Raw genomic sequence first — 25896 nt, forward strand, 5'->3', positions numbered from 1 at the left:
AAAATTAGATTGTAGAGTATGTCTTTACAAAACTGCAACTCAGAGACATCTGAAGTTTGGCAAGAGAACCCTCAGAAGATGATCAAACAAAAATGATTTTTTGGACCAGAGGCAGACTTGAGTATTTGGTCATGCCCTTTGGCCTGTGTAATGCTCCAGTTACCTTGCAAAATTTTTAATTATGTTTTTTAGAGATTTACTAGATTCCTTTATAATAATATTCTTGGATAACAGCATTATTCTTTTCACAAGACATGAACCAACCTGAGCAGCTTGTAAAATCAGTCCCATAGTATTTGAGTTGTCACAAACTCATATGCCAAATTAGAGAGGTAAAATTCTGATAGGTCTTCCATTGAATTCCTGGGCTGCTTCAGTTCCCCAGAGGCAATGGAAATGAACTCTGAGAAATCACAGACGTGGCCACGCCAAAGAGAGTTACTAGGTTTCGGTGCTTTCTTAGTTTCACTAGCTTTTATCACCAATTAATTAAAGACTTCACCAAATAATCTTCCCATTTCTGGACTTATTAAAGAGGGGGAAGTTTGAATCTCACCACCTCAGTTTAGAAGCCTATGATGTACACGTCTACATCTGAGCTAGACTTTGGATTCCCTTTCTAGTTGCATGAGGAGAAACCAGTCCTTTTACTGTGTGATTCATACTGCCTGTTTCAGATGTGCCTTTTAGGCGGAGATAAATCACACCCTGCTTGCTGAGGAAATATGGGATAATTTTGAACAGGTTTTTATAATTGTCCCATTCATAATACCCACAGACCCTTCCCATCAGGTCATTGTGAAAGCAGCTCTTTCTCACTGTGCTGCAGGAGTTGTGGTAGTTAGGTAAAGACCTTTGAACCACAGCTTCCTCCCTAACAAGCTATTTTTAGTGATGACAGTAGCTGAATTCAAGAGAATTAGCTGCAACTGATGAGCTACTGCAGCAGAGCCACTCCTGCCCAGCTGGGATGGGAACACTGAGGAGGATAAGACACCATGATCACAAAACTCAAGCACTGTTAACCCACTCTGCCTCCTGATTATCAACTTTCATTTCACCATCCTGCCTGTTGGAAAGAAGCAGAAAGCAGGCTTGGATTAAAACCAGCTCTGGTCTGGAAGTCACATTTAAAACCACCTGGAGTTTGTCAGTGTAAACTGTTTAGCCACGCTAAAGAAGATTTTGCTGACTCGTGGTTCACAGTCTTCAACCAAAGCCATGCAAGAGACTCTTCAATATCTTCATAAAGGACTTGGATGCAGCAATTGAAGGTGTAAGAAGTAAGTTTGTTGATGACACTAAATTGGGAGGACAAAGAGGACCTCCAGACAGACCTAGACAAGTGAGAAGGCTGAACAATCATAGAATCACAGAATGGTTTGGGTTGGAAAGGACTTGAAAGATCATCTCATTCCACTCCCCTGCCATGGGCAGGGACACCTTCCACTATCCCATGCTGCTCCAAACCCTGTCCAGCCTGGCCTTGGGCACTTGCAGGGATCCAGGGGCAGCCACAGCTTCTCTGGGCACCCTGTGCCAGGGCCTGCCCACCCTCACAGGGAGAATTCCTTCTTAATACCTAAACCTACTCTCCGTCACTTTGAAGCAGTTTCCCCTCATCCTGTCACTCCAGGCCCTCATAGTCTCTCTCCATCTTTGGCTCCCTTTGGGTACTGGAAGGCCCCAATTTTGTCACTCCCAAAAACCTTCTCTTCTCCAGGCTGAACAGTGAAGTTTAACCAGGGCAAGTGCTGGATTCTGCACCTAGGATGGAGTTCTTTGTATTTATGGATATACTGGGGAATGAGAGGGCAGAGAGCAGCCCATGGGAAAGGACCTGGGGGTCAATAGCAAATGGAATGAGTCAGCAGTGCCCTGGAGCCAGAAGGGCCAACCTGGGGGGCACCAGAGACGAGGATTGTCCCACTCTGCTCTGCACTGGGATGGCCTCACCTCAAGTGCTGGGGGCAGTTTTGAGCATAACAATGTAAAAAAGGTCTAAATCTGCTAGAGAGCATCCAAGGAGGGACACGGGGATGGTGAAGGGGTCACATGAGGAGCAGCTGAGGTCACTCAGCTTGTTCAGCTGGAGGAGACTGAGAAGAGAGCTCATTTCAGTCTACAACTTCCTCCCAAGGGGCAGCAGAGGGGCTGCTCTGATCTCTGCACTCTGTGATCAGGGACAGGACCCAGGGAAGGGCTGGAGCTGTGTCAGGGGAGGGTTAGGCTGGATATCAGGGAAAGGTTCTTCCCCCAGAGGATGCTGGGCACTGAACAGGCTGCCCAGGAAATGGGCACAGCCCAAGGCTGCTAGAGCTCCAGGGGAGTTTGGACAATGCTCTGAGGCCCAGGGTGGGATTGTTGGGGTGTCTGTGCAGAGCCAGGAGGTGAGCTCGATGATGCTGTTGGTCTCTCCCAGCTCAGGAGATTCCATGATTCTGTAGCATGCATACTCCCTGCTTACCCTGGCTGGGAGATGCTTGGTTTAAGGTCTGAGCAAGCCACGTTTCTGACACAGGAGGTTGTTCAGGGATTAGAAGCTTTTCACCATGTCCTTTTGGACTAGCCTAACATGCCTGGGGACAGTAAGGAGTGTGTTTTATATGCCAAACCCTGCAAATAGATCAAGGCTGAAGAACTGGAGATGCCTCTGCATCTGTAATTGCACCAGCTCTCTTTAGCTTAGGTTTTGATGTAAGCTTACATTTCCTACCTTCAGGGAATCAGAATGGCTTTTTTTTTTTTTGGTCTTATTAATCAGCTTAATTAAGATAATACACCTTCCACTGTGTACCTACGCTCCTACTATAAAGGAGCAGCTCAGCTTTTCCTAACTTGTAAACTTGCTGCCTACTGGGATTTCTCACTGAAAGCCTCAGATCTAATCCACATTTTGGATTAAATATTGTACGAGATATTGTATTTGGAACGAAAGAGTTATTCACTGCTGTGTATTCACTTTAAGGTGATGGGTAAATATAGAAACTAAACTAAACTCTGGGATGGTGGTTTGGTTTGTACTGTTTGATTGAGCAGGTGTATTTTATCCCACTTCCCATAGCATTCCTCCTTTCATTTATCTGTACAATTGTCTGGGCTGACAGGTTGAGGTCTATCAATTATTTCACTCTCTGTTACACCAAATTACAAAAGACCAGATTTCTCTTCTAGGCCAGACTGTGCCTTCTGTACCCTTCTGTCTTCAGAAGGGTTTACAGTCCCTCCTGAAAATATCAAAGGAAGTCTTTAAAGCCCAGCCAGATTTTCATTGTTGGGAGTCTCCAACTTCATCAAAAGGAGAGACAGTCTAGACAAAACACCTACAAACTTCACTCTCATCTAAAAATGTAACTGTTGTTTTTGTGGGGAACCTTTCACAATTTCTGCCCAGATCCACCCAATAAATTACATCTTTGCTGCTTTGAGTTCTTCCTCTGTTTCATGAATCCCCATGAAGACACATTTGAAAAAGCACTCCCCTCCCTCTCATCTGGGTTGGTGACCCTCCAGAGTGTCAAATCCAAGAAACACTGGATTATGAGGGAACTCACAGGGCAGTATTTCTTTGCTTTGAGAGTCGTGCACATTGGAGAACTCCTGGAAAGCCACTGAAAATCTCATGAAAATTTGCCATGCATCAGACACTGGGAAATCCAGGACACACCATGGTGGATGGGTATGGAGTCTCTGCAGAGGCTCCATGCCATGGGAAACCCCTTGCCAATAATGTCATACCTACAGGATAAATAATCCCAAAAGCTTTCTACAGTCAGCTGCCAATGGCTCCTCAAAACTGTGCCTGTGCATCGTTAGTGATTCCTGCTTTGAGCTCTAGTCCAGCCTTTTCCTGGACTTTAAAGTCCCATGGACTTTATTTCTGTCTGGAAAAGCATCTCTGTTTCTGTTTTGTTCTGGTTTTAGTGGTTGCTCCAGTGGAGAGCCACAGCACAGTCTGTGAGTGTCAGATGGGTTCTTGTAGGCTTTTTTCCCTTTCCAGGTCCTTGTAAGGAAAACGGACTAGAAACATCCAAAATGCTTGGAAAGGAGGATTATGAAGAGCCAGCTGCCAACACACCCAGGCTCCAGCACAGCCAGTCCTTGGCCATGCCTTTCTGAGGGCAGCCACAGGCCACCTTTGTGATGGCCACGAGCTCCTGCACAGGGACAGACTGAATGAAATCAGAGCTGGCCACCTCCTGCCCAGGCATTCCCCAGGCTCTGTGGGCAGAATGAGTGCAACAAAAGCAAAAGAGTCCCACAGGTAAAAACCCACCTGAGGAATAGCCCTGACACAATCACAGTCCACTGAGTCCACAGCAGTGACTCACTGTGTTGTCTCCAGAAAAATTCTGGATGAGATGGGCAGTGAGATGGGAACACAATGCTGAAGTACTGTGTAAAGTAGATCCACCCAATCTTGGGCTGCCAAAGGACCATGGTGGCTGACAGGTCTCTGGTGTCCATGCTGGGGTCCTTGCACCTCCCTCAGCAGAGGACAAACCAGAGGGGCAATTTCCTGATGGGATGGGTGCAAATGGCATGAGAACAGAGCTCCATTTAGCACTGTTAATAGCTCACCTTGCTCTGTCCTAAGCACTGTGCCCTCCACCGAAAGAAAACTATTCCTGGGACACCACCCTGCTGTGATCTGAGGATGTTGTTCTGCTCCCACACAGGTGCAACAGACAATTCATTTAAACTGAGGAAGTTCACAGGCAGCACTAAGTAATGGGAATTTTTGGGGGAAACAGAAGCTTTTGACAGGAGGATTCAGTTTGAGTGCTCACACTTGAAGGAAGTTTGGAAGCTCATGTTTTGACATCCCTGCTGGTTGCTGTGGTGTGAACAGTGAAGGGACCCTCGAGCAGAGTGTTTCTAATTCCTTTTTTTTGACAGACATGATTCAGTGCAAATCCACTTGGCTGCATTACCTGGAAGCTGGTGGATGTGGAGGATTAAGAAGCAGCTAATTGCCAGAGACTTAGAGAGCAGTACCAGGAATTATTAAATCACCACAGACGACGCAGATGAGATGGGTTCATCTATTTAGATCAGCCCCCACATTCTTGCAGGAGCAGCAGAGCCAGAGGAATGCAGAGCTTGCACACATCACTAACAATAAATTGTTCCATTGTGACTTGTAATGGGAAGGCTCACTAATTACAAGGAGTTTTTCAACTGCAGGGGGTTTACCCTGGCAATGCCCAAGATCTATGGGCAAACCCAACATTCCCTGGTGCTCTCCTGGATTGGGAAATCACGAGCAGAACTTGTGCAAACTCCCCACCTCCGGCTGCCATGTGCTGGACCAATGCCTGAGTGCTCAGCAGTGCTTTTACCCAGCTCTTTCTGTGGCTGGTGGCAGCAGATGGGGCAAACTGTGTGGGACAGCAAGGGGGGCAGAGAAGGGGTGGGGGGCAGGACTCTGGGGTGATGGATAAGGCAGTCTGTGTCTAACCCATGCTCTGACCCAGAGAGGGGAACAGGACCTCCTTGCTGGGGATGTGTCTTACTGGGCCTAATGCCGCACGGAGCTGCTCTGAGTCTGCAGAGCCATGGCCATCTTCACAGTGCCTGAGGGACACTGCCACCCCCACACAGCCAGCAAGAGGTGACCTGAGCTGCAATGAGCTGCCAAGGACTCTCCCTACAGCAGGACCAGGCAGCTCCTGCCCTTCATTCCTCCCACAGCTCCAGGTAGGGAGCTAACCCAGACATTCCTCATGAATGAGAGAGGACATCCCACCAGTCCCTTTTGCTCCCAGCTCCCTGGCAGCTGCAGAATGTGGGAATCTGTGCCTGCTGGCAGTGGATGCTCCTCTGGTGGACAGCCCTGAGTGCAGTTCTGCTCCCTGCCCTCGGTACACATCAATGACATGATGAGCCCAGAACCCTGAGAGAAAGGCCCTGAAGTGTGTGTGCCACACAGTGGAAATCCTCTGCCCTGTGGGTGACTCAGTGGCATTCCCTCTGCTCATGCACCAAAGGATCATCTGTCCTGTCCAGACAAGTTTCACCAGCTAAAAGCCAGCAATATTCCAAAATGACAATATCTGAGAGCCTGGAGCTGCCAGGATCCACCTGTGGGAAACAGCCAAGGTGTTTTCAGGGAACATCTGGTGGGCACCGTTTAAGGAATGTGAACAGTGATGAATGTGAACCTTTCCTGGCACAGAGAAAGCCACCAAAGACCATGGCAGGCTCCAGGCTGATGAAGGCAGGCATTCTCCAGCCCCACCACTCCAAAATCCACAGGGCAAACAGCTCTGTTCACACCTGCTGGATGCCAAGTGGGGAAGTCCCAGCAGCACCTGGCCAAGGGAAGGTTAAATGCCAGGCACACATCATCTCCACCACTGCAGGTATCCCCAGCTGGCTGAGATGAGGAAGGAAGGCACTCTACTGTTCCCTGCACCTTCTGTCCCCATGAGCTCCTGCTGCACTGCCCACAGGGTAAAGATTTCTGTGGCCATTGCTCTGCCCTGGCCTCCACAGAGGCTCCTTTCCCAATAGCTTGGGATGTCCATTTGAGGATGCTGGGCAGTTGGCTTCCCTGCTCCCTGTTCCCTGAGCAGGCAGTGTCTGCTTCTGGCATCTCTAACAGCTCTGGAGAAGGGCTCTGGCACACAGCTTGTGGCTCTCACAGTGACCTGTCAGGGGTGACTGTCACAGTCTGATCCTCCATCCCCCCAGCTGCTCTGAACATGTGCAGTCTGTGTCTGGTTGAGATTTGGGCACTTCCAGTGCCTAACAGGAGCCTCAGTGCTGTGCAAAGGCAAAACCAGGTGTCCTCTAAGGTCTGCTTGATCACAGAATCATGGAATCACTGAGGCTGGAAAAGGCCTGTAGGATCATCTAGTCCAGCCATTAACCCAGCCCTGCCAAGGCCACCACTAAAGCATGTCCCCAGGTGCCACATCCACACATTTTTTAACAGTTTTAGGAATGATGACTCCAGCACTGCCCTGGGTATGATGTGCCAGGGCTTGGCAACCCTTTCAGGGAGGAATTTTTCCCTAATATTCAGCCAAACCACCTCTGGCAACTTGAGACCATTTCCTCCTGTCCTGTCCCTTGTTCCCTGGGAGCAGAGCATTATTTCCTCTGGCTGCCCCCTCTTGTCAGGAAGTTGTGGGGAACCAGAAGGTCCCCCCTGAATCTCCTTTTCTCCAGGCTGAGTCCCCCCAGCTCCCTCAGCCACTCCTCACCAGACTGCTGCTCCAGACCCTTCACCTTGATGGTGCATTTTTGGGTGTGCAGCAACATCTCTGCTTGTGCTCCCCCTCTGGAAGGTTTCAGTCTCACAGGAAAGCACCTGGAGCTCTATTTCTGTTTCTCAGAGAGCACAGAGAACAGTGGTCCCAGCCCCAGAGGTCTGTCACTATCCAAGACCTGGGCTAGCCACGATGGAACTTTGAAATAAGAAGCATTGTGAGACCAATAATGGGGAGCAACAGGGTAACAAAGCTCCTCCAGGACAACTCTAGGATTCTCTCACGTGCTAAGAAGAACTGCAGTTATGCAGGATTGGCCATCCCCTGGCCAAGATACCTCAATGTCTCAAGGCAACAAAAAGCCCTTTTATGTCTAATCATGGGCCTGGTGGGTCTGGTGAAATTTCAATCTTTAGCAGGAATATCAAGGCCAAGGAACTTTGGAAAACTTCTGATGTCACCCAGTCAATCACCAGACACAAAACTGCCCAGATCCAAAACTCCCTCACATCTCCCAAGCAGAAGAATGTCATAACTAAACATTAATTTTTATTTGGACCTTTAGAGAAATCATAATATGGCTGGGCCCTGCCTCAAAAGGCTTGTGCTGTTGTGCAACCAGTTGTGTGGGACTCTGGGAAAGACTGTGGGGCTGGAGCTACAGAACATCAGTATTACATTTCTATCCTCAAACTGCTGCGAGAAACGTGGTCAGGGAGGACATCACATAGCTGATGAAAATCATTATGGAAAGAACTAGATGTAAAGTGAATAAATCAGATTGATTTATCAGAATTGGATTGATTTATCAGGATTGAGCAGAATCCTGCCCACAACAGCAACAAGCATCTACATCATGCTCTGGAAGATCAAGGCCAACCATAAGATTAGCTAAAGCATGGTTCTAATCTGTTGTGGCCATGAATTAACATGGTGATAACAGCATCTGGGAAGAGAGCCTTGATCTCCACACCAGCCTGCAAAAACCTGCCAGCGAGAAGTACAAGCAGCTGGAGCTGGGCAAATTGATGGAGGTGTGAACTGGTTCTGGCTGGGATGAAGAAAATTCTCCTCCTAGCAGCCTGTGGGGTGCTGTGTTTTGCATCTGTGACTACGCTGATAACACACCAGCATCCTGTCTGTGCTGCTTGCACAGCAGCTTTTCGCCCCTCTGTCCCACCAGGAGCAGTCTGGGGGCATGTGAGGAGTGGGGATGGAACAAAGCCTGGACAGCTGTGATCTGAGCTGATCAAAAGGATATCCCACATCCGATGCCATCAGGCTCAGCAATGAAATCTGTGGGGGAAAGAGGAGCAAGGGAGCACATTTGTGGCTATGACATTTGTCTTCCCAAGGAACCATTAGGTGTGACAAAGCCCTGCTGCCCTGGAAACACCTGGCTGGCATGGGAAGTAGTGTATGATTTCCTTGTTTTGCTCTTCTTGCACACCCAGCTTTGCCCTACCTCCTAAACTGTCTTGGTCTTGACCCATGAGAGTTCTCAGAGTTGCCCCTCTGATTCTCTCCCTGCTCCCACTGGGGAGAGGGATCAGGTGGGATCTGAGCTGCTGCTTAGGAACAGCACAAGCTGCCTTGCAGGAAAGCTCTCTGGGCCAATGCACAGTCAGCCTTGGATTTCTTGCAGCTCAGTGTCTTGCAGTTTTCTCTGGATGACAACACTTCAGCCAGAGTGAGAACCATGGTGTACTGTTTTCTGATCACCTCTTCTGAGAAGTCCCAACCCACACCATTGCTTCTTTTTCTTGGACTATGGCACAGTGACCCTTGAGGAGCCAGTCATCCCTGCCTGCCTTCCTTCTGGGGCAACCTCATCACTGCACAGTTGAGTTCCTAACCTTGGGCTGCCTGCAAAGCAAAGCCCAGGATGCAGAGGGAGATTTCCTGCTCCTACAGTCTCTCAGATTCTCACAGGCTTTATTACTTGATTTTCCCACCTAATCTGTTGCCCTCTGCTGCCATGACTTTATCAGCACCTGTGGCTAGCACAGGTTTTCCCATGAGAAGTTTTCTTGTGTTTTGTAAATAAAGATAAAGTTTGGATGTTTTTGGAACAGTGTCCCAGAACTTGGGCAGTGCAGGCCTGGCCAATCAGGCCTGGGGGAAGGCTTCTGACTGACCAATCTGGGTGACTTTTGAAAACTCTATATATGTGATGAAATCAAAACAATAAAGGTCATTCCTTCTTGCCACTGAGAACTGATGCATTCATTACTCTGCTAGCTGCTCAACAGCGACATGCACCATTCTGAGCTGTGGGTTACCCTTCCTCTGTGAGCGGGGAGAAGCACAACGCAGCCACCTCTGCAAGTATTATGGCCATCCACACACAGCTCAGACTCTGGGCCAGAGGCAGCATTCTGCATTTCTTTGGAGGTAACAGAAATGGTCCTGGGAAAAGGGACTATGTTGGGTGACAGAGATGGATAAACTGCTGGGATCCCAGCGAAAAGCTGCCTGGAGATATCTGACTCCTCCTGCAGGAAACTAATGAACTAGGAGCAAAAACCAACAGTTGTTGACACTGTAAAATGGAGAATAGCATTTTTATCAGAACTGAAAATTGCTGGTGGTTTTCAGTCATTTTTGGCTGATAATTATCTGTGTTCAGACCAAAGACTTCGCAAAAAGAAATGTTATGGCTGAAAGCTTTTGAAAAATGCCTTTTGGACTTCTGGCCTTCTCATGAGGACATTTCAAAATCAGCGGCTGTGAAATTCAGCCAGAAGAAACTGAGGATCCAACCCAAAGGATACATCCTGGTTCTGGGGACACATGGCAGACAAGATCCTGTCATTCCTTCCTCCTCCTGACGCAGCCCACTCGGGCAGACTTCCCTTGCGGTCCCAGTGCTGACAATCCAGTCATTTCTGAACACTTCCCCAGGGAGCTGCTGATCCTGCCAGCACCTAAACCAGAACAGCCTGGCTCTCTGTGGCCAGCAAGCATCCAAGGCCTGCCTCCCAAAACATGATTTATAGACGGAGAGTCTCGGAGCATTTGCGACAGCAGAGGAGGAGAGCAGCTCCATGCTGTTTGATACTCGGCTGCTTGGCTGGAACTCAGAGCCCAAGGTAGATGAATCCCAGCTGCATTCCTCACCATGCTCACTGCCTTCTAAGGACAACGAAATGCCTGCAGGGATTTGGGCTGAGGTGCTCTCCAGCCAAATCCACCCCTGGCCTGGCAGTAGTTGGGAGCTCCTTGGGAGGGTCATGCTGAATTTCAGAGATGCTGAGGGTTGGCTCCTCTCAGGGATGTCTGCTACCCCCAGGAATGAGCAGGTTTCCGTTAGCAGCTGCAGACTCTATGGTGTCACCAGGAAGCCACAAGGCATCAGAGCTCTTGCTTTGTCTTATCCTGGTGATCCCCAAGCATGGAGAAAAGCCTTTTTTTCTGCTGTCAAGTGGCTAAGGAGTGTCTGCCTGTCTCCACCGAGCTCCTGGGCCACACTGCAGGTGCTGAGTCACCATCACTCCCAGTTCTGCCGAGGAAAAGCTCCCCTTATCTGCGCCATTGAGAAAGAGCTGGGTAGGGCTGGGGAGCTGAACCTTCCTGCAAGGAGACAGATCGCTCTTGCGGGAGTTTAGCAATGGAAAAACTGCTGTGGATGGACCTGACTCATCCCCCCCCTCCCCGCTCCCCAAAGTGAGTCAGTTATTGCTCTGCGGCCCCTGCGGTAGAAAGTGAAACCTGATGCTCTGCAGAGCCTGAGACCCAGGGGAAAATCCTCATGGGATTGTGCTGGGGAGTCCCACTGCAGTGCCTGGCTTCACTTACAGCCCCCCTTGTTAATGAGATGTGGGTGCAGAACAGGGCAGGACCAACAATGATGGCAAAGGTCCTGCAGATCCACAGTGTGCATAAGGATCAAAGCTGATCCCTGATTTCTCCATGCACTGCATCCAGGCTGCTCTGGGAGAGAGGTGATTGGAGGCTGGAAGGAGGATGGATAGCACAGAATGCTGGATCAGGGCCCATCTCTGCTGAGAGCTGTGGGACCAAGGCACAGGAGCTCTCTCTGTGCCCAGTGACACTGGGAGCTTGCTGCAGCTTCCATTCCAGGCCCTGAGCCCTGCTAGCTCCCAAACTTCTCATCCCAAGTGGCTCAAACACCAGGGACTACTTTGCAATGGTCACAGGGGTGTCTCGTAAAGAATGGTGAAAACAGCTGATCTCACTTTTTCTGCTAAAACTGCTCTGGAATTGCTCCTACTGGAGACACCCTTCTAAAGGTCAGATAAACTTGGATTTGGGAATCGTGCTGCATGCAGGAGTTCCTCCATCAAACCCCAGAGCTGTCAGTGCAGAGGAGCCAGTCGGCTCTGCTTTTCCTGTGTAGACAAAACCTAATTCCAAGCTGAAATTTCCTTAAGACACATCTTGTATTTCAGGACCTTTTGGTGCTACTTTCATCTCCAATCCACATATTGCAGGCCTATAATAATAATAATAGCAATAATAATAGTAATAATAACAGTAATAATAGTAGCAATAATGATAATACCTTTTGTATGTACATAGCACCTTTCATCCAAGGATCTAAGTCACAATTACAGCCCCACACATTCCTGTACATTACAGCCCTATAATTCTAAGACTGTTCAAGTATCCAGACTTCAAAGGGAATGTGGATTTCCCCTCCAGCCCAGTCATGGTGCCCAACATGCTGGAGATGTTTCAAAGGTGTTTCAAAGGTGCCTTGGCAGTAGCCAGAGGTAGTCAGAAGAGCCAGGGGAGCTCTCAGAAGCTAAAAAGAGCCTTCATGGATTCTTTCCTTCCCTCTCCCAGCCCCTCTTTAGTCTCCCTGGGAACTCAGCACAGCCCTGGGATGAGGATGATGCTCCCATGAGACTTTTGTGTCTGTGCAGTGGGAGGTGAAAAGACAGAAAGAGTGTTGAAAGGAAAAGCAAGTGACAGCAGAAGCTCAGCTGGGTGACTGTGACAGTCCAGGTCAGGTAGAACCCACGGTGTTTTGGTCAAAAGTAAATTCACAGAAAAATGATGTTCCACTAAAAAATGCAGTGGGGCTGGGGGGAGATGGTAGAAGTTTTCATTGTAAGATTTTTTTTTAAGTGTTTGAAGATTTTCAAGTGACTCAAAAGAGAAAGCACTCTTTTTTGGGGTCAAAGCAAAATGTTTTGGGGATAGACAGAGAAAACACGTTGTGTTTTGGTTTGGTTTAGTTTTAATTGCCTGGCAAACCTGAATAAAACAGCCCTATTTGTTTAACCCAAGCTAGTCTTTTCCCTCCTTTTTAGGTTCAGCAAAGAGCTGAACTAGCTGTTATTTACCCCAGGAGGAAGTGTGCTGAAAGGAAGGGAGCTTCCTACAGAAAACAGAATTGGGGTTTACAGCAGCTCTGGCCAAGCTGGCATTTCCCAGCTGGGTTCTCTTCCTCCGTGGAGCTCTGCTGCCCACGAGCTCTGAGCAGCTGCTGCCTGTGGCTGTGAGGAGTGTTTCAGTAGCTGCTCTGACTTGTGGCTGCTCGGCAAGCAAGAAGGGATGAGGTCAGCGGACATGAAAGGCAGGCACTAAATCTGAGAGCTCACTGGTGCTTTTCTTCATGTGGTGGCTGAACAAATGGAAAGCTCAAGAACTTTTTAATAAACTTTTAGAAGGTGTTTTAACTTGAGAGGTCCAGACATGTGGCTGGAGAATGCAGAGAGTCTCCAGCTCTTCCGTAGCACCGGTCTGATCAATTGATCTCAAAGCACATTGGGAAGGGTTTATTAGTAGTGCTTTAATGATAGGGAGACTGAGGCACAGGAAAAGCAGAGGGGTCACCCACAAGGCTGGGACAGAGCTAGAAACCAGCCCTGGTTCCTCGTGCTGCACTGTCTTTTGGATCTCCCACCTACATCACGCAAGGGAGCCAAAGCTTGAGGAACATCTGTGTTTCCAAAAGTCAGAGTCCTTGCATCCCTCCACCTGGGACAAACCCTTTCCTCAAAGCATCTGTGAGATGGTCAGTGTCAAGTCACCCCTGGAAGAGGAGTGGGTCCACCCCATGGTCTTGCCAGGTGAGCCAGAGCAGCTGGTGGAGGAGCAGGGTGGTTTTCACAGCGTGTGCGAGCTCACCTCAGACACACCACACTAACCAGCATGGGCTGCAACACGTTTCCTCTCCCCCTTCTCCAATAAATCACGGCTTCCAGCATTCATGCTTTTGTCACTAATAAATCTTCTGCTGTCTTACACCACATGAAAGCACAACAATACCTAAACTGGCAGGCACTTCCCTGCACAGGACGCAGCTGCAAACACAACCTGCAGCCCAGGAACCTGCTGCTTGGCCCTGAGCTGAAGAGAAGTTACAGGCAGCATGTATAGGAAGGCTGCTCCATGCTCCAAAAGCCCCACATGGTGTTTCTGGAGCACATGTACCTTTAGGGTCAGGTGTGTGGTATTGGCAGAACCAAAGGCACCTCAACCAGGACAGGACCTCTATTACAGGTGCAGGTAAGGTTTGTACTGCTGCACCAATTTCCTGTGGTGATGTGTTCCACAGATTAATGAGGTCCTGCTGCCCAGAGTGGTCTTACATCTTTGCTCTTTGGTACAGGAGGTGACCTTCCAGTTTTGGGATAGGGCTTTGGGACAACATCTGGGACAACAGCCTGGGATGATATCTGACCACTCCCTGTGTCCAGGGAGAAGAAAGCCAGAGAATGCAGCTACATGGATCTGTGTCTCATTCTTCCCACAGCTGAGCAGCACAGGAGTCCTGGTTTGTGTCCTTAGCCAGGATGACTCAGTGCTGCCTGGGGAGTCACTGAGTGGAATGAGCCCAGAGGAGACTTCTAAGTTCATCAGAGGCTGAAGCTCCTCTGCTCTGGAGCCAGGCTGGGAGAGATGGGGGAGTTCACCTGGAGAAGAGAAAGCTACAAGGAGACCTTAGAGCCCTTCCAGTGCATAAAGGGGTCCCAGGAGAGCTGCAGAGGGACTTTGGTCAAAGGCCTGAAGTGACAGAACAAGGGTGAATAGCTTCCCACTGCCAGAGGGCAGGGTTAGATGGGATATTGGGAAGAAATTCTTCCCTGTGAGGGTGGGGAGGCCCTGGCACAGGGTGCCCAGAGAAGCTGTGGCTGCCCCTGGATCCCTGGAAGTGTCCAAGGCCAGGCTGGCTGGAGCTTGGAGCAACCTGGGATAGTGGGAGGTGTCCCTGCCCATGGCAAGCAGGTGGAACTAGAGGAGCTTTAAGGTCCTTTCCAATCCAAACCATTCTGGGATTCTATAAAAGAAATGCTCACATCGCTATTTCCCTTCTCAGCCCCCAGGCACTGAGGGGTTTGGTGGGAACATTTTCAGGGATGCAGAACTAGAGATAAAGCAGAACTGGCAGAGATTGTTTCCTGCAACCAGAACTTTTTCTTGTGTTCTCTGGGCAAGACAGAAGATGAATTTCTATCTAAAAGTGCAAATATCTTTCCTGCAGGTTTCATACAAAGATGAACATTTGCTTTACTGAGGTTAAGAAATGCCCACAGTTGTGAATTCTCTTGGAAGTTTCAAGATGCAATTATAGCCAGAGCCCTCCCCACATCAGATAACATCCTTGGGAAGATGACTTGTGCCTTCTGCTCCTGCAGGTCCCTGAGACCCCTGATGTTGGCCACATGTCACACTGCCAGCAGCACCCATTGCTGCATGCCCGTGGCATTGCCAGCACAGAGGTGGCGCCAGGCAGGGGGAATGTCCCAAATCTGGTGAATTTATGGCTCAGTGTCACATTACAAAGCCTTTCAACCTGAGTGTGAGGCATCCTCCCAGCAGCTCCATGCCTGCCCGTCCCTGGTCTTGGCAGAGGAGACCACATTACTGCTCCCCTTCCACCCCTGCGGTTCCCACCGTGGCACATCTGATGGCATGACACGTGGTGCTTGGGCTTCACCTTCCTTTTGAACAAAGGGAATGCTCCTAATTGGTGCCCCACGGGGGTGTTCAGTACTGGAAACCATCCTGTCTCCCGGGGTCTCTTTGTAGTGGGACCTGTGGCTGCTTACAAGAAGAGACAGCAGGTCCCTTGAGCATGTCCTGCCCTTAGCGGTGTGTCTGACTCGCTCCACTCCCATGGGGGCTGCTTCTCATTTGCAAATCCTTCAAAGAGGTTTAAAGAGCTACAGAAAGGCCTGCAAACGAGGCAAAGGGAGACAGAGAGCTGTGGATAGCTCGAGAGACTTGTCATCCATGGAAGGGAGGAGACTGGGAGCTGTACTCCTTCATCGCTGCCAGCAAAGCCTGGGCTGGTGCATCTGGAATGGTTCTACATTAGCCCTTCCTGGATCCTTGATGCATCCCTGCGGGACTGGAGGCACCGCCTGAGCTTCCCTGAGTCCTCTCCCTGCTCTCCATTCCGGCACAGCTCCTGCCTCACACAGGCTCTGTTTTCACTGGGCTGTAACACCATGCTTGTGCTTAGTCCTGCTGCACCTCACGAAGGCTGTTTCTGATCTCTCTTCTGCTCCTGCTCAACTCAAGTCATTCTCCAAGACCCCAGGCTCCTCCCTGCCCTGCCCTACTCCTTCCCACTACTTTTCAGAGTGCTGCTTGGTGCTCCCTGCCCTGGCCTCTGCTGCTCTCCCTTGGGTCAGCGTGTCACACACGCCGTGCCTGAGAACCATCCCAGCTCCTCGGAGGAAGGATCTGGGCAGCCCTTCCACAGGAATGGAGGCATTTTGGCATCCCGGCTGGAGTGTCTGCTCTCCAGGGCAGCAGCAGCTCTGCCCCGCTGTTGGCACAGGGTGTCCCCACGCCCCCGAGAGGGTGACAGGGATCCCTCAGCCCCACTGCAGAGCCGGGGAGCTCTGCCCTTCCCTCCCCCACAATGCTGCTGCTCCCTGACCCAGGCAGGTGCAGAGGGGGAGAGGCATTTGCAGCCCCATCGCTGCCTTTTGGCACCAGAGCCCCTGCCAGAATCAAAGAGCTTTTCAAAGCAAACCTTAAACTCCTTTAATCGCCAGCGAGAGCTCCTCCCACACAGATCTAAGGGCCATGAGCTCAGTGTTTTCGTTGCCCCGGGCAGATTTATGAGCTTATTCTTCAAGAAAGGGCGGGAGAGAGGGGAGGCTGTGGCATATTGCTTAGCCCGGGGGGCGGGCAGGGAGCAGAGGGGGGAGCGAGGCTTTGCGGTGGAAGGACGATGCAGAAAGCCGGGCTGTGCCGCGGCTCCCGGGAGTGCTGGAGAGGAAAATCGGGACGGGATGGAGCGAGGAGAGGCTGGAGCGCAGGGAACGTGCTGGGCGAGCAGCAGGTCTCTCCATCGCTGCCCGCCGGGCTCCGGACAGGCGCTGCCCGCTGGAAGGAGGGGACAGGAGGGACTAGAGCATCCCTCAGAGTACGAGCGGAGAGACTGCTCTGCTCCAACCGCACCGAGCTGTCCTGGAGCGGTCTGCAGAGGGAAGGAGGAGGGAGGATGGGGGCTGGCAGTCCCACACGGCTGTCCATCCCAGGCACATTGGCTCTAACCACCCCTGCGCTGCCTTCCCTCCGCGCTCCATCCCTACACCTGCTCCGCTCCTGCCGGGGAGCGCAGCGCTCGCTGCCAGCACTGCAGCTAGTGCAGCAGAGGTTTGGCTGCTGCCTCTCCTGCAGGGTCACCTGGGCACCAGCTGCTGGCTTTGGGATGGGGCAGATCCTGCATCTCCCCTCCTGCATCTCCCCTCCTGCATCTCCCCTCCTGCATCTCCCCTCCCTTATGCAAGAGTGGAATTCAACGATTCTTGTGAGTTCCTTCCAACTCAGAATGTTCCATGACTCTGTAGTACTCTGAAAGTGTAAAGACTCTGAAAGTGTAAAGACTGAAGGATCTCTGAAAGAATCAGACATCTGCTCACATCCAGATACCTGTTGCCACTTCCCCAAAAGTGCAAAAGATGCCTCTCTCCTTTTGAACTGTGACTTGGGGAGGGCTCAGCCGTGATGGCACTAAAGGCACAGCCTTGTCACCTGCAGCACCGCCTGTTGTGGCTGGAAGCACTTGAGGGATGCAACCCTCGTTCATGGATCAGTTTCCTCCACAGCATCCCAATAATCCCAACAGTATCCACACTGGGAAAACAGCAGCCAAGTAAAGTGAACACTGCTGGACCCAAAGTGCTTCTACCTCATGACATCAAGAGCAGAAAGGGAGCAGAGCCTACAGCAGAGAAGGGGGCTGGGAGATGATGCAGCAGGAGGAAATGGGAGGAGATGTCATGAACCTCACTGGAAATTCAGAGACTTCTGAACTTCCTTTCCCTTGAACTTCGAACAAAGAGCCAACATGTCAATATCTAGTAGAGAACAAAAAAATCATTATATTGTGTTTTAAAAACAGCAAAATTCTTTGCTTTGATAGTTTTGAAGTGCTACAGTGGGAATATTAAATCGCCTATGGGTAAATGTAACACCAGCAGGTGAAAATATGTAAATGGAAACTTTTCTTGAAAGGTTTTCATGAAAGACACCATGAAGTGAAAACATTGAAATAATCTCTCCTGACTGAACTTGTTACTAGATTTCTACCATTTACAGTCCCAGGAACACTGTCCATTTTCATTGAGCTTTTCCTTTTCAATTAAATGAGATATTCCTGGGAAAACCATCCCACCAAACATGCTCTTCAGGCAGCTGTAGGCCCAACTTCACTATTAAGGTAGGCTGAGAGATCTGGGGCTCAGCCTGGAGAAGAGAAGGCTCTGGGGAGACCTTAGAGCCCCTTCTAGTGCCTAAAGAAGCTTAAAGAAAAGAGGGAGAGCAACTTTTTACATGGGCAGATAGTGACAGGACCAGGGAGAATTTCTTCCCACTGACAGAGGGCAGGGCTAGATTGTTTTCTTATAAGGAATTCCTCCCTGTGAGGGTGGGGAGGCCCTGGGACAAGATGCCCAGAGAAGCTGTGGCTGCCCCTGGATCCCTGGAAGCCTCAGGTGGGATGGGTCTTGGAGCAACCTGGTCTAGTGGAAGGTGGAATGAGATGATCTTTAAGGTCCCTTCCAACCCAAACTATTCTGTGGCTCTGTGATTGATGGTCTGCAATTTTGGCTTTGCTCTGATCACTCCCATCAACCCCTCACTCCCTTCATGCCCCATACTGGGGCTCCCTCAGCACTGTTTTGTCTGCTTGCTGTGGAGTTTGGTGTCTTCCCTCTGCTCTGCCCTGAGCCTTGAGTCCAGACACACAACTGTGCAGCTTCTGCAGAATCATGCTCATCATCCTCAATGCAGGGATGAAGGCCCCTGAGCTGATGTGGGCCAAGGGACCAGGATATTTCAGCTCTCAGCTGGGCTGGGAGTCCCATCTTGCCCAGGGGATACAAAAGGCCATTTGGAAACACTTGCTCAGGAGCTGTGCTGTTTCCTTCTTGCTTTTCAGTTTCCCTCACAAGCCACTCTTCAAGCTGTGTCTGATCCCAGATTTTCTCAGTTTGGTTTTCTCCTCCTTGCAGGCTGGGGAGCACAGGACAGCAATGATGCTGTTTCTGGTTAGTGCTTAGCTGCCTTTTCCAGAGGGAAACACCAGCCGGAGTCTGTGTCTGATTCAGTGCCAGCAGCTCTCCCTGAAATTTGGGGCTCGGGCAGGTCTTGGTTTGGACCAGCCAGTTTGGGTATTCTGAAGTGGTGTCATTCATGAGTGCTGGAGATGTTCCCCCTGGGGTCTTCATGCCAGCAAAAAGCCACTGTCAGCCACAGGAGACCCTGATGTTGTAGCTGAGGTGCTGGGCAACTGGAGTTGAACCCAGGTGCTTGCTCTTAAAATCTTTGAAATCCTGCTGGAAAGGATGCAGAGCACAACTGTGTCCACGTGAAGTGCCTATATGGAGTCAGCAGATGGACTTCATGGAGTCCCTTTGAAGGAAACCAAATCCCTGAAAGTGGGAAACCCTTGTTATTCCTGATATTTCAGGTGTGGAAAAAGAAAGTTCCTCAGAGCTGAGAAATGGTGAATATAAAGCTGTGAATCCTCTTCAGTGTGCAGAGCCCAGCTCTTCAAGTGCCTCTCACCAGCTTTTATCTCTCTCATCCACGACCCCAAGCCCATGAACATTTCCTGTTGCTCCTGCTTTGGCTGCCCTTCTCCCAGGCATTCTGGGCATTCCTGAGGATGAGACTGTGCACTTGGGACTGCACAGGGCAGGAATGGCGCTTCCTGTCACTCTTCCAGCAGGAAAGAAGCTCAAGCAGAGAGCAGTGCTTAGTCTGCTGGCCACCTGAGAGTAGTAGCATTTGGTAGTCCTGGGCTTGCTCGTGGCTTGAGAAGTGGAAGGGTCTGGGAGTGAGTCTGCACCTTTGTGGGGTGTTTGGATGGGTCCTGGTGTGACACTGGGGCTCCTGTGGTGACCATGGCATGGGGAAGAAGCTGTGGAGGGGCCCTGGCACTGGGCAAGCATCAGGCACAGGATGGTGACTCCCTGGCCTGCACAAAGTCACCTGGGGCAGGAGAGCAGCACTGGCCCCAGGAAGGACCTAATTTACACTTTGCATTGGGATTCTGTGCTCTCTGCATTTTTGGCTGCTCCCTCTTTCTCCCTAGGGTGTCCCAAAGGGACACAGAGGTCACTGTCATCCCTGCAGGAAACCCCAACTCTTCGGAAGCTTAGTCACCCCTTCAGCCCTAACACCCTCCCCACAGCTGTCCCCTCTGCCCAGGCTTCTACAGTCGTGTTCTCCCACTGGTGTCCTAGATGCTCTGGCAGCTCTTAGTGTGCTCCCCATCTTCGGGGGTCAGGGTGGCTGTTATTCCCACAGTGGGGGCTGCAGGGGACAGGTGTTGGCATGAGGGGAGGGATTTGGGCTGAGGGGAGCTGCCTTCAGCACTGCTGCTTGACTTGCTTGTACTGAACCTTCAAACCTGCTTCCTCACCTGCCTGGGGTTCTGTGGGTCTTTAGAAAATGCAAATATCAGGAAAAAGGCATCTTTCCCTCAGTCTGCCCCATACTGGATCCAGCACTGTGTAACCTGGCAAGTGTAAGCCCAGCTTCATGTCAAAGCATCCCTGTCAGAGGTCCATGTGGCACCTGATTGCAGAGGGTAGCTCAGAGGAGAGAGTGGGTCATTCAGGGCCCCAGACTCCCAGTGGGATGCTACATTCCAGGCAGTGTCTCAAAATGCCTCTGCAAGGTGAGAACAGCCCTGAAAGCTCCTGGTCCCATTCACCTCAAAGGAAACAGTGTGGGGAATGGGAAAATTTCTGTCTAGGAAGCCTCGTGAGATGCTTGGTGATATCTGGGAACAGCCAGGATGTGCTGCTTTTCCCTCCCCCCAGATCCTGCTGGGACAGCAACAGCCTGGCAGCCTCTTCAGTTGTCTCCTGAGGTCCCTGCTGGCTTCCTGGGATTGAGAACAGCACTGCAGGCAGTGACAAGGTGGGGACAAGAACACAGCAGGCAGTGGTGTTTCTGGGGATGGAGCACAGAGCAGCAGCACTGCCTGGCCCTCCGTGAGGCTGGGGAGACCTGAGAGCCTTGGGAAGTGGGGGATGGCTCCAGCTGAGCTTGGAGCCATGGTGCTGCTGGTGTCTGCCACCCTCCAGGTTTGTGTCCTTCACCCTTATCTCTTTCCCTGCAGTATCTCCATCTCCCCTCTCCCACAGGGCAGTGCTCCCCACTCTGCCCGTGCCCCACACACTGCTCCTACAAGGAGGTTTGATCAGTCTTCACAAAAAAAGGAGGACTGGAGGAGTTACTGCTCTCTTTGACTATTGACAAAAAGGAGGGATGGAGGAGTTACTGCTCTCTTTGACTACTGACTGGAAGGGTGTAGAGAAGCTGGAGCCAACATCTCCTTGGACTTCTACAGGGGAAGGACGAGGGGTAATGGGCACAAGGTGAACCATAGGAAATTGCTATCAGATATTGGCAAAAACAGGATAGTAAAAAATGGGGGGAAAGTGAGGGAATCTTAGAGATGCTCCTAAGATTATCCATTAGGTTTACCTACTGGACAGGATCCTGACCAGCCTCACAACATGGACCTGTTTGAATGTGGATAAGAGACCTCCAGAGGTGTCTTCTAGTCTAGGATATCTGGGCAATCTTTCCAGTACCTGCCCAGGTATGCTTAGTCCAGGCTGGCAGTGTTATGTCCCTCCATACCTGTGCAGGGTGTGGGGGTGGCTGTGCTCCCTGGCCAGCTGACCTCAACATGTGGCCATGGCACTACTGCTGTTGCCTTTTGATCCCAAGGTGTCCTGGGCTGAGAGAGGCTCTCCATTTCTTTCCTGCAAGCCACAGCTGGACAGGCCAGCACATCCCTAGGAGGGACCTGGTAGGCACAAGCAACAGGGTGTCAATTTTTTTTTTTTTTGGTGAAAGAGGAGCAGCATCAGCACACTGAAAGCATCTCTTCACCCCCAGCATTGCCACCTGTCCCCCTTGCATGGGATACACAGGGATGAGGGGTCAGGATGCCATCCTGGGGCACTGAGCAGCTGCACCCAACCACGGGCATCTTCCTGGTGACAGCCATGGGGACAGCTGGGGACTAAACTGCACAAGCCCATGCAAGGCAACACTTACCCTGGGGAATCTGAGGCGGGGCTGCTCCACCAGCTCACATGCAGGGTGTGCAGTGGTGCCAAGGATCACAGCTAAAACAGTATTTTAAGCACCAAGCAGCTTTTTCCTTTTTCCCATCCCCCTCTGAGCCCCTTTGTGCAATCTCCTCTCTGCTGCAGAGGAATCTTCCCCTGTGCAGCTCCACTCTCCTGCACCCCCAGCTTGCTGCTGTCCTTTCCAGGGAGTCCCCAGCAGCTCCAACAACCTCTGCTGCAGCCCCAGGTCAACTCTCTGACACACATTGCTGGCTGTGAGAGACAGAGATGTGTTATGTGACACAGGGCTGTGGGGACTCACTGGCACAGCAGCTAAAGGGGAAGTATCTCCAATCTCCTTGACCGCAGTTCAATTCACCAGCAATTTCACCAGCCATGTCTCCACTGAAAACACTTGGTTTTGGATGGGTGGGATCAGGGTCAGAGCGGTGCAGGAATGAGCAAGGACAGGATTCTTGGAGAGAGACACCATGGTGGAGGCACAGCACAACCGAGATGGGGCATGGACACCAGCTCATTAGTGGTGAGGCAGTGTCTAATCAGAAGAGGTAATTACCAGGATCCTTTATATTGCTCTGGAGGAAATCCTACTCTCCACAGTGCCAGTGACTTGCTGACAAGACGGCACAGAGCAAAGAAGCTGGAAAGTTTTGGGAGCAGCTGCCCACCAGCTCCATGCTCCTGCTGCCATTCCAGGGCTCACTCTTCAGCACTCGTAGCTCTCCACAGCAATCCAGCATTTCTGTACGTATTTGAATGTGGAGTTTAAGCCCCTATTTCCGTGAAGAACTTAGATCTCACTCCAATATCCATACTTGCTACAAAATTGATGTTGATTTGCTTTGACAAACCAGCCCCAGCTGCACCCTTGTACCTGGGAAGCTAACCTCAGGTAACTTGCTAACAGCAGCGACAGGAGCAGGGAGAAAACCCAGCTCTCCAGTCCTCCTCCAGTCATTCCCTGTTCATCCTGACTTCCTACCTCCATCACATCTGCTCCGTCCTCTCACCGGCACGGTTTAATGGAGAAGAACCAAAGGGGTTGGTTTTCCCCAAAGAGGGAGGGAGCGAAACTGAGGCCCCTTCCAACACCCCCCGGCCCGCAGCGGTCACGGTGCACCGGAGGTCCCCCCAGCCGGACATCCCTGCGCGACACGGGCTGGCAGGGGGAGCTGTGCCCGTGCAAAGGACTGTCACTGGCGCCACCGTGTGAGCCACGGGGGAGCGGACACGGGTATTGGGGCCGGTAGAATAAACGGGGAATGGGGCAGATACAGCCCACGGGGATTGGGGTAGGTACAGCCACGGGAGAGCGCGGGGCCGCGGGCAAGGCACCGCACCATCCCCATCACCATCCCCATCCCGAAGCGATAGGAGCCACAGGGCTGTCCCGAGACCCAGGGAAATCCAGAGCTCTGCCAGCAGCCGCCACAGTCTCCGGCTGCACCGGGCAGCGAGAGCCTCCAAGCATCCACGCACAGGGATCCGTGTCCCATGGCTCTGTGTCCCTGCTCCAGCCACCGTGGCCAGGGTAAAACTGCCACTGAGCACCAGGAGCACCGCGATGCCGCTGGGTTCATGCGGGCAGCTCTGCAGCTCTGCAGCTCCCAACCCAAGGGACAGCGCTGCGCATCTGCCGTGCAGCATCTTCTCTGCGGAGTGGGAGTCGCGGGTGCCCCGCAGTGTGACACCTGAGGGTGAGGTGGGTGCCTGGTGGGGCTGTCCCTTGTCCCCATCAGTGCTGCAATGTTCTGCAGTCTCCCACATGCTCACTCCTGGGCAGCCGGTTCCAAACCAAGCCGCAGGGATAGCTCTGTGCAGTCACACCCCAAGTAACAAGTGGTTCCCTCTCCCAGGAGAAATACAGCCTGCATTACACATTTCCCTCATCTTTCATGGTCTCTTGGTCCTTTCCTGTCTTATTTCTCTCCCAGCTAACCCAGAACTGCTCTGGCCATCCAGGACAAAAAATTCTGCTCCTCAGGCGAGCGGGATGAGAGAGAAGCCCTTTCCCAGCCGTGGCAGCTTCCAGCTGCTGAGCAAAGCCCTTCCTGAGCGGGTCTGGGTGCTTTGCTCTGACAGCTGAGCCCCTGCATCTCAGCACAACCCAGGAACGTCGGAAAAGCAGCGACACGGTCCGGATGCCACTGCCAGACACAAATCCCCTCTTAGCACAGCGAGCACAACATGAACATCCCCAGCACTGTCTGGGGCTGCCAGTGCTCCTCGATGACTGCGGCACACTCGGCTTCCCTTGGCAGTGCCCGAGCTGCATTCCGAGCTGGGAATGCCACAGTCCTTTCCAGCCAGCCTGCCAAACAGCTGTAGCTCGTGGCTGCAGCACTTTCTGCGTATAAACCCAGGGAGCATCTTCCTCAGGGATAACTTGTCTCCCTGAGAGAGATGTTTCTTCTCCTGGTTAAACTCTGAGATTTTTCCACAGTCAGTTATCAGGATTCTCAGTCATCACCAGTTTGATGGCACCAAGACCACCTCTAGGGCTAGAAATGAATGCACCAGACTCTCAATTAACGCTTTGGGGTATTAACATCAGAAGGGGTAAGAACCATTGTGATAATAAAGACTTTTAAAATAAAATAGATACATAAATAATCAAACCACAACACTTACCAACCCCCTAGACCTCTTAACAAGACTTTAATATTCATTTTAAAAGGCAACTCGGACTCTGCTGGTGGCCAGCACAACCCAAACCCCCCAAAGCCCTGAGTTATTGCAGCCATTGAAATGTTTGACAGAAGGATCCCAGAGCAGTTTGCACTAATTGCTGTGTAAAAATACTCCATTATGTGCTCAGACAATCAAAATCGATCCAGCAAATCAGCTGCCCTGGTCCGCTGCAATCACGGAGCAAAGCAGAACATCGCAGTATAAACAGCGTTTTTGGAGGGGTGCGGGACGAGGGGGGCTTGGCAGGTCCTGCCCAAAGAGCTGCCTTTTTTGTTGTTATTTTGCTCGGTTTCTAATTTCCACAGGAAATTTAATTTCGGGAATATGTGGCACAGACTTCCAAGCCGGCGGAAAGCCGCAGCTGTCGAAGGGGTCCAGGGGAAGCATTGCAAAAGAAGCAGCGAGGGCTGTACTTACAGGTAAGCGGTGAGAGGGCTCAGGTTGGCAGGGACCGCCGAGAGCCCCAGCTCGGAGCAATCCACCGAGAGCACGATGCCATCCTGTTCGCAGTGGCACTGGGGCGGGCAGGAGGGCGCAGAGCCTGGCTCGGCGGGCACAGCCTGGCAGCGGGCACAGGACGCCAGCAGAATGCCCCACAAGAGCAGAGTGTCCATCCTCGGCCGGCGGCGGGCTCGGGGCTCGGCGGGGCGGAGCGGAGCGGTGCCGCCTGGCACGGAGCGGGCGCGGGATCCCCGGCAGGTCCCGGGGTGCTGAGGATGCAGCCAGGCGAGGGAAGGCATTGCTGAATGATCTTGGTTATTGGGTTTCGAGGGCTGGGCAGGGGCGTGAGACGCTCCGATGGGAGGAGTTAAACTTTCTACTCTTTCCCTCTCTCTCTCTCTCTCTCTTAGAGCTGGCAGGAATTTCATTCAAAGGGAAGAAAGGGGAAAAAAAACACAAAAGAAACCTCAACAAATAAAGACCTGTTCATAGCTCCGGGACCCAGGGTTGTTTTGTAATCATGTTTTTGTGTGATAGCAGGGCAGGGGAAGGCAGAGCTGGCTCCGACAAGGCAGAGGAGTATAAGTAGGGAGGCAGGAGTACCCAACCGGCACTTCAAGGGCTCCAGACTTTGGGACGCTGAAATATAACCCCAGATAAAGGACTCTGTGTCTGTGCTGGCTGCTAAACTCAGCTGTGACTGGAAAGTCAGGGTGCAGCTGGGGAGAAGGGACTGAGGAGCTCAGGACAAGCTCTTTGCTGGGAGCCATCGTGCCCAAGGCTGGTTGTCTGTCCTGAGCCCTCAGTCCCCAGCAGCCCCATTGCTATTGCCTTGTAGCAGGCAGGGGCTGGGGGGACCTACAGGGGATGGAGCAGCAGTGTCATGGTGCCAAGCTCCATGGTGGGACATGGTGCTCTTGTTATAGTTTTGCCCAGAATAAGGGCTGTGTTGGCAGGAGCTGCCCAGCCCTGATGCCAGGAGCAGGGGCTGGGTT

At 51.5% G+C, this 25896-nt stretch overlaps 1 protein-coding gene and 1 long non-coding RNA gene across 4 annotated transcripts in view; one reads left to right on the plus strand and one right to left on the minus strand.

Moving 5' to 3' along the window:
* Nucleotides 1-25295, minus strand: part of LGR6 (leucine rich repeat containing G protein-coupled receptor 6) — a 143755-nt gene extending 118460 nt beyond the window's left edge. The window contains exon 1 of one of the 2 annotated variants that reach the window (XM_085082960.1): nt 24878-25295. In XM_085082960.1, the coding sequence (XP_084939086.1) occupies nt 24878-25200 (323 nt within the window). In that variant the 5' untranslated portion in view covers nt 25201-25295. The remainder of the gene's footprint in view (nt 1-24877) is intronic. The other variant, XM_085082959.1, reaches the window with a different exon arrangement.
* On the plus strand, nt 972-6118 carry LOC146426870 (uncharacterized). 2 transcript variants are annotated; one of them, XR_014856589.1, is made up of 3 exons: nt 972-1283; nt 4001-4728; nt 4900-6118. It is a non-coding gene; the product is annotated as an uncharacterized LOC146426870 (long non-coding RNA). The 2 variants fall into 2 exon arrangements; XR_014856588.1 differs by having other exon boundaries at nt 972-1274.
* Nucleotides 25296-25896: the final 601 nt, after the last annotated feature.

The sequence above is a fragment of the Lichenostomus cassidix genome, chromosome 26 (genome assembly GCF_008360975.1).
Source record: "Lichenostomus cassidix isolate B80296 chromosome 26, HeHo_3.0, whole genome shotgun sequence".
Taxonomy (NCBI): domain Eukaryota; kingdom Metazoa; phylum Chordata; class Aves; order Passeriformes; family Meliphagidae; genus Lichenostomus; species Lichenostomus cassidix.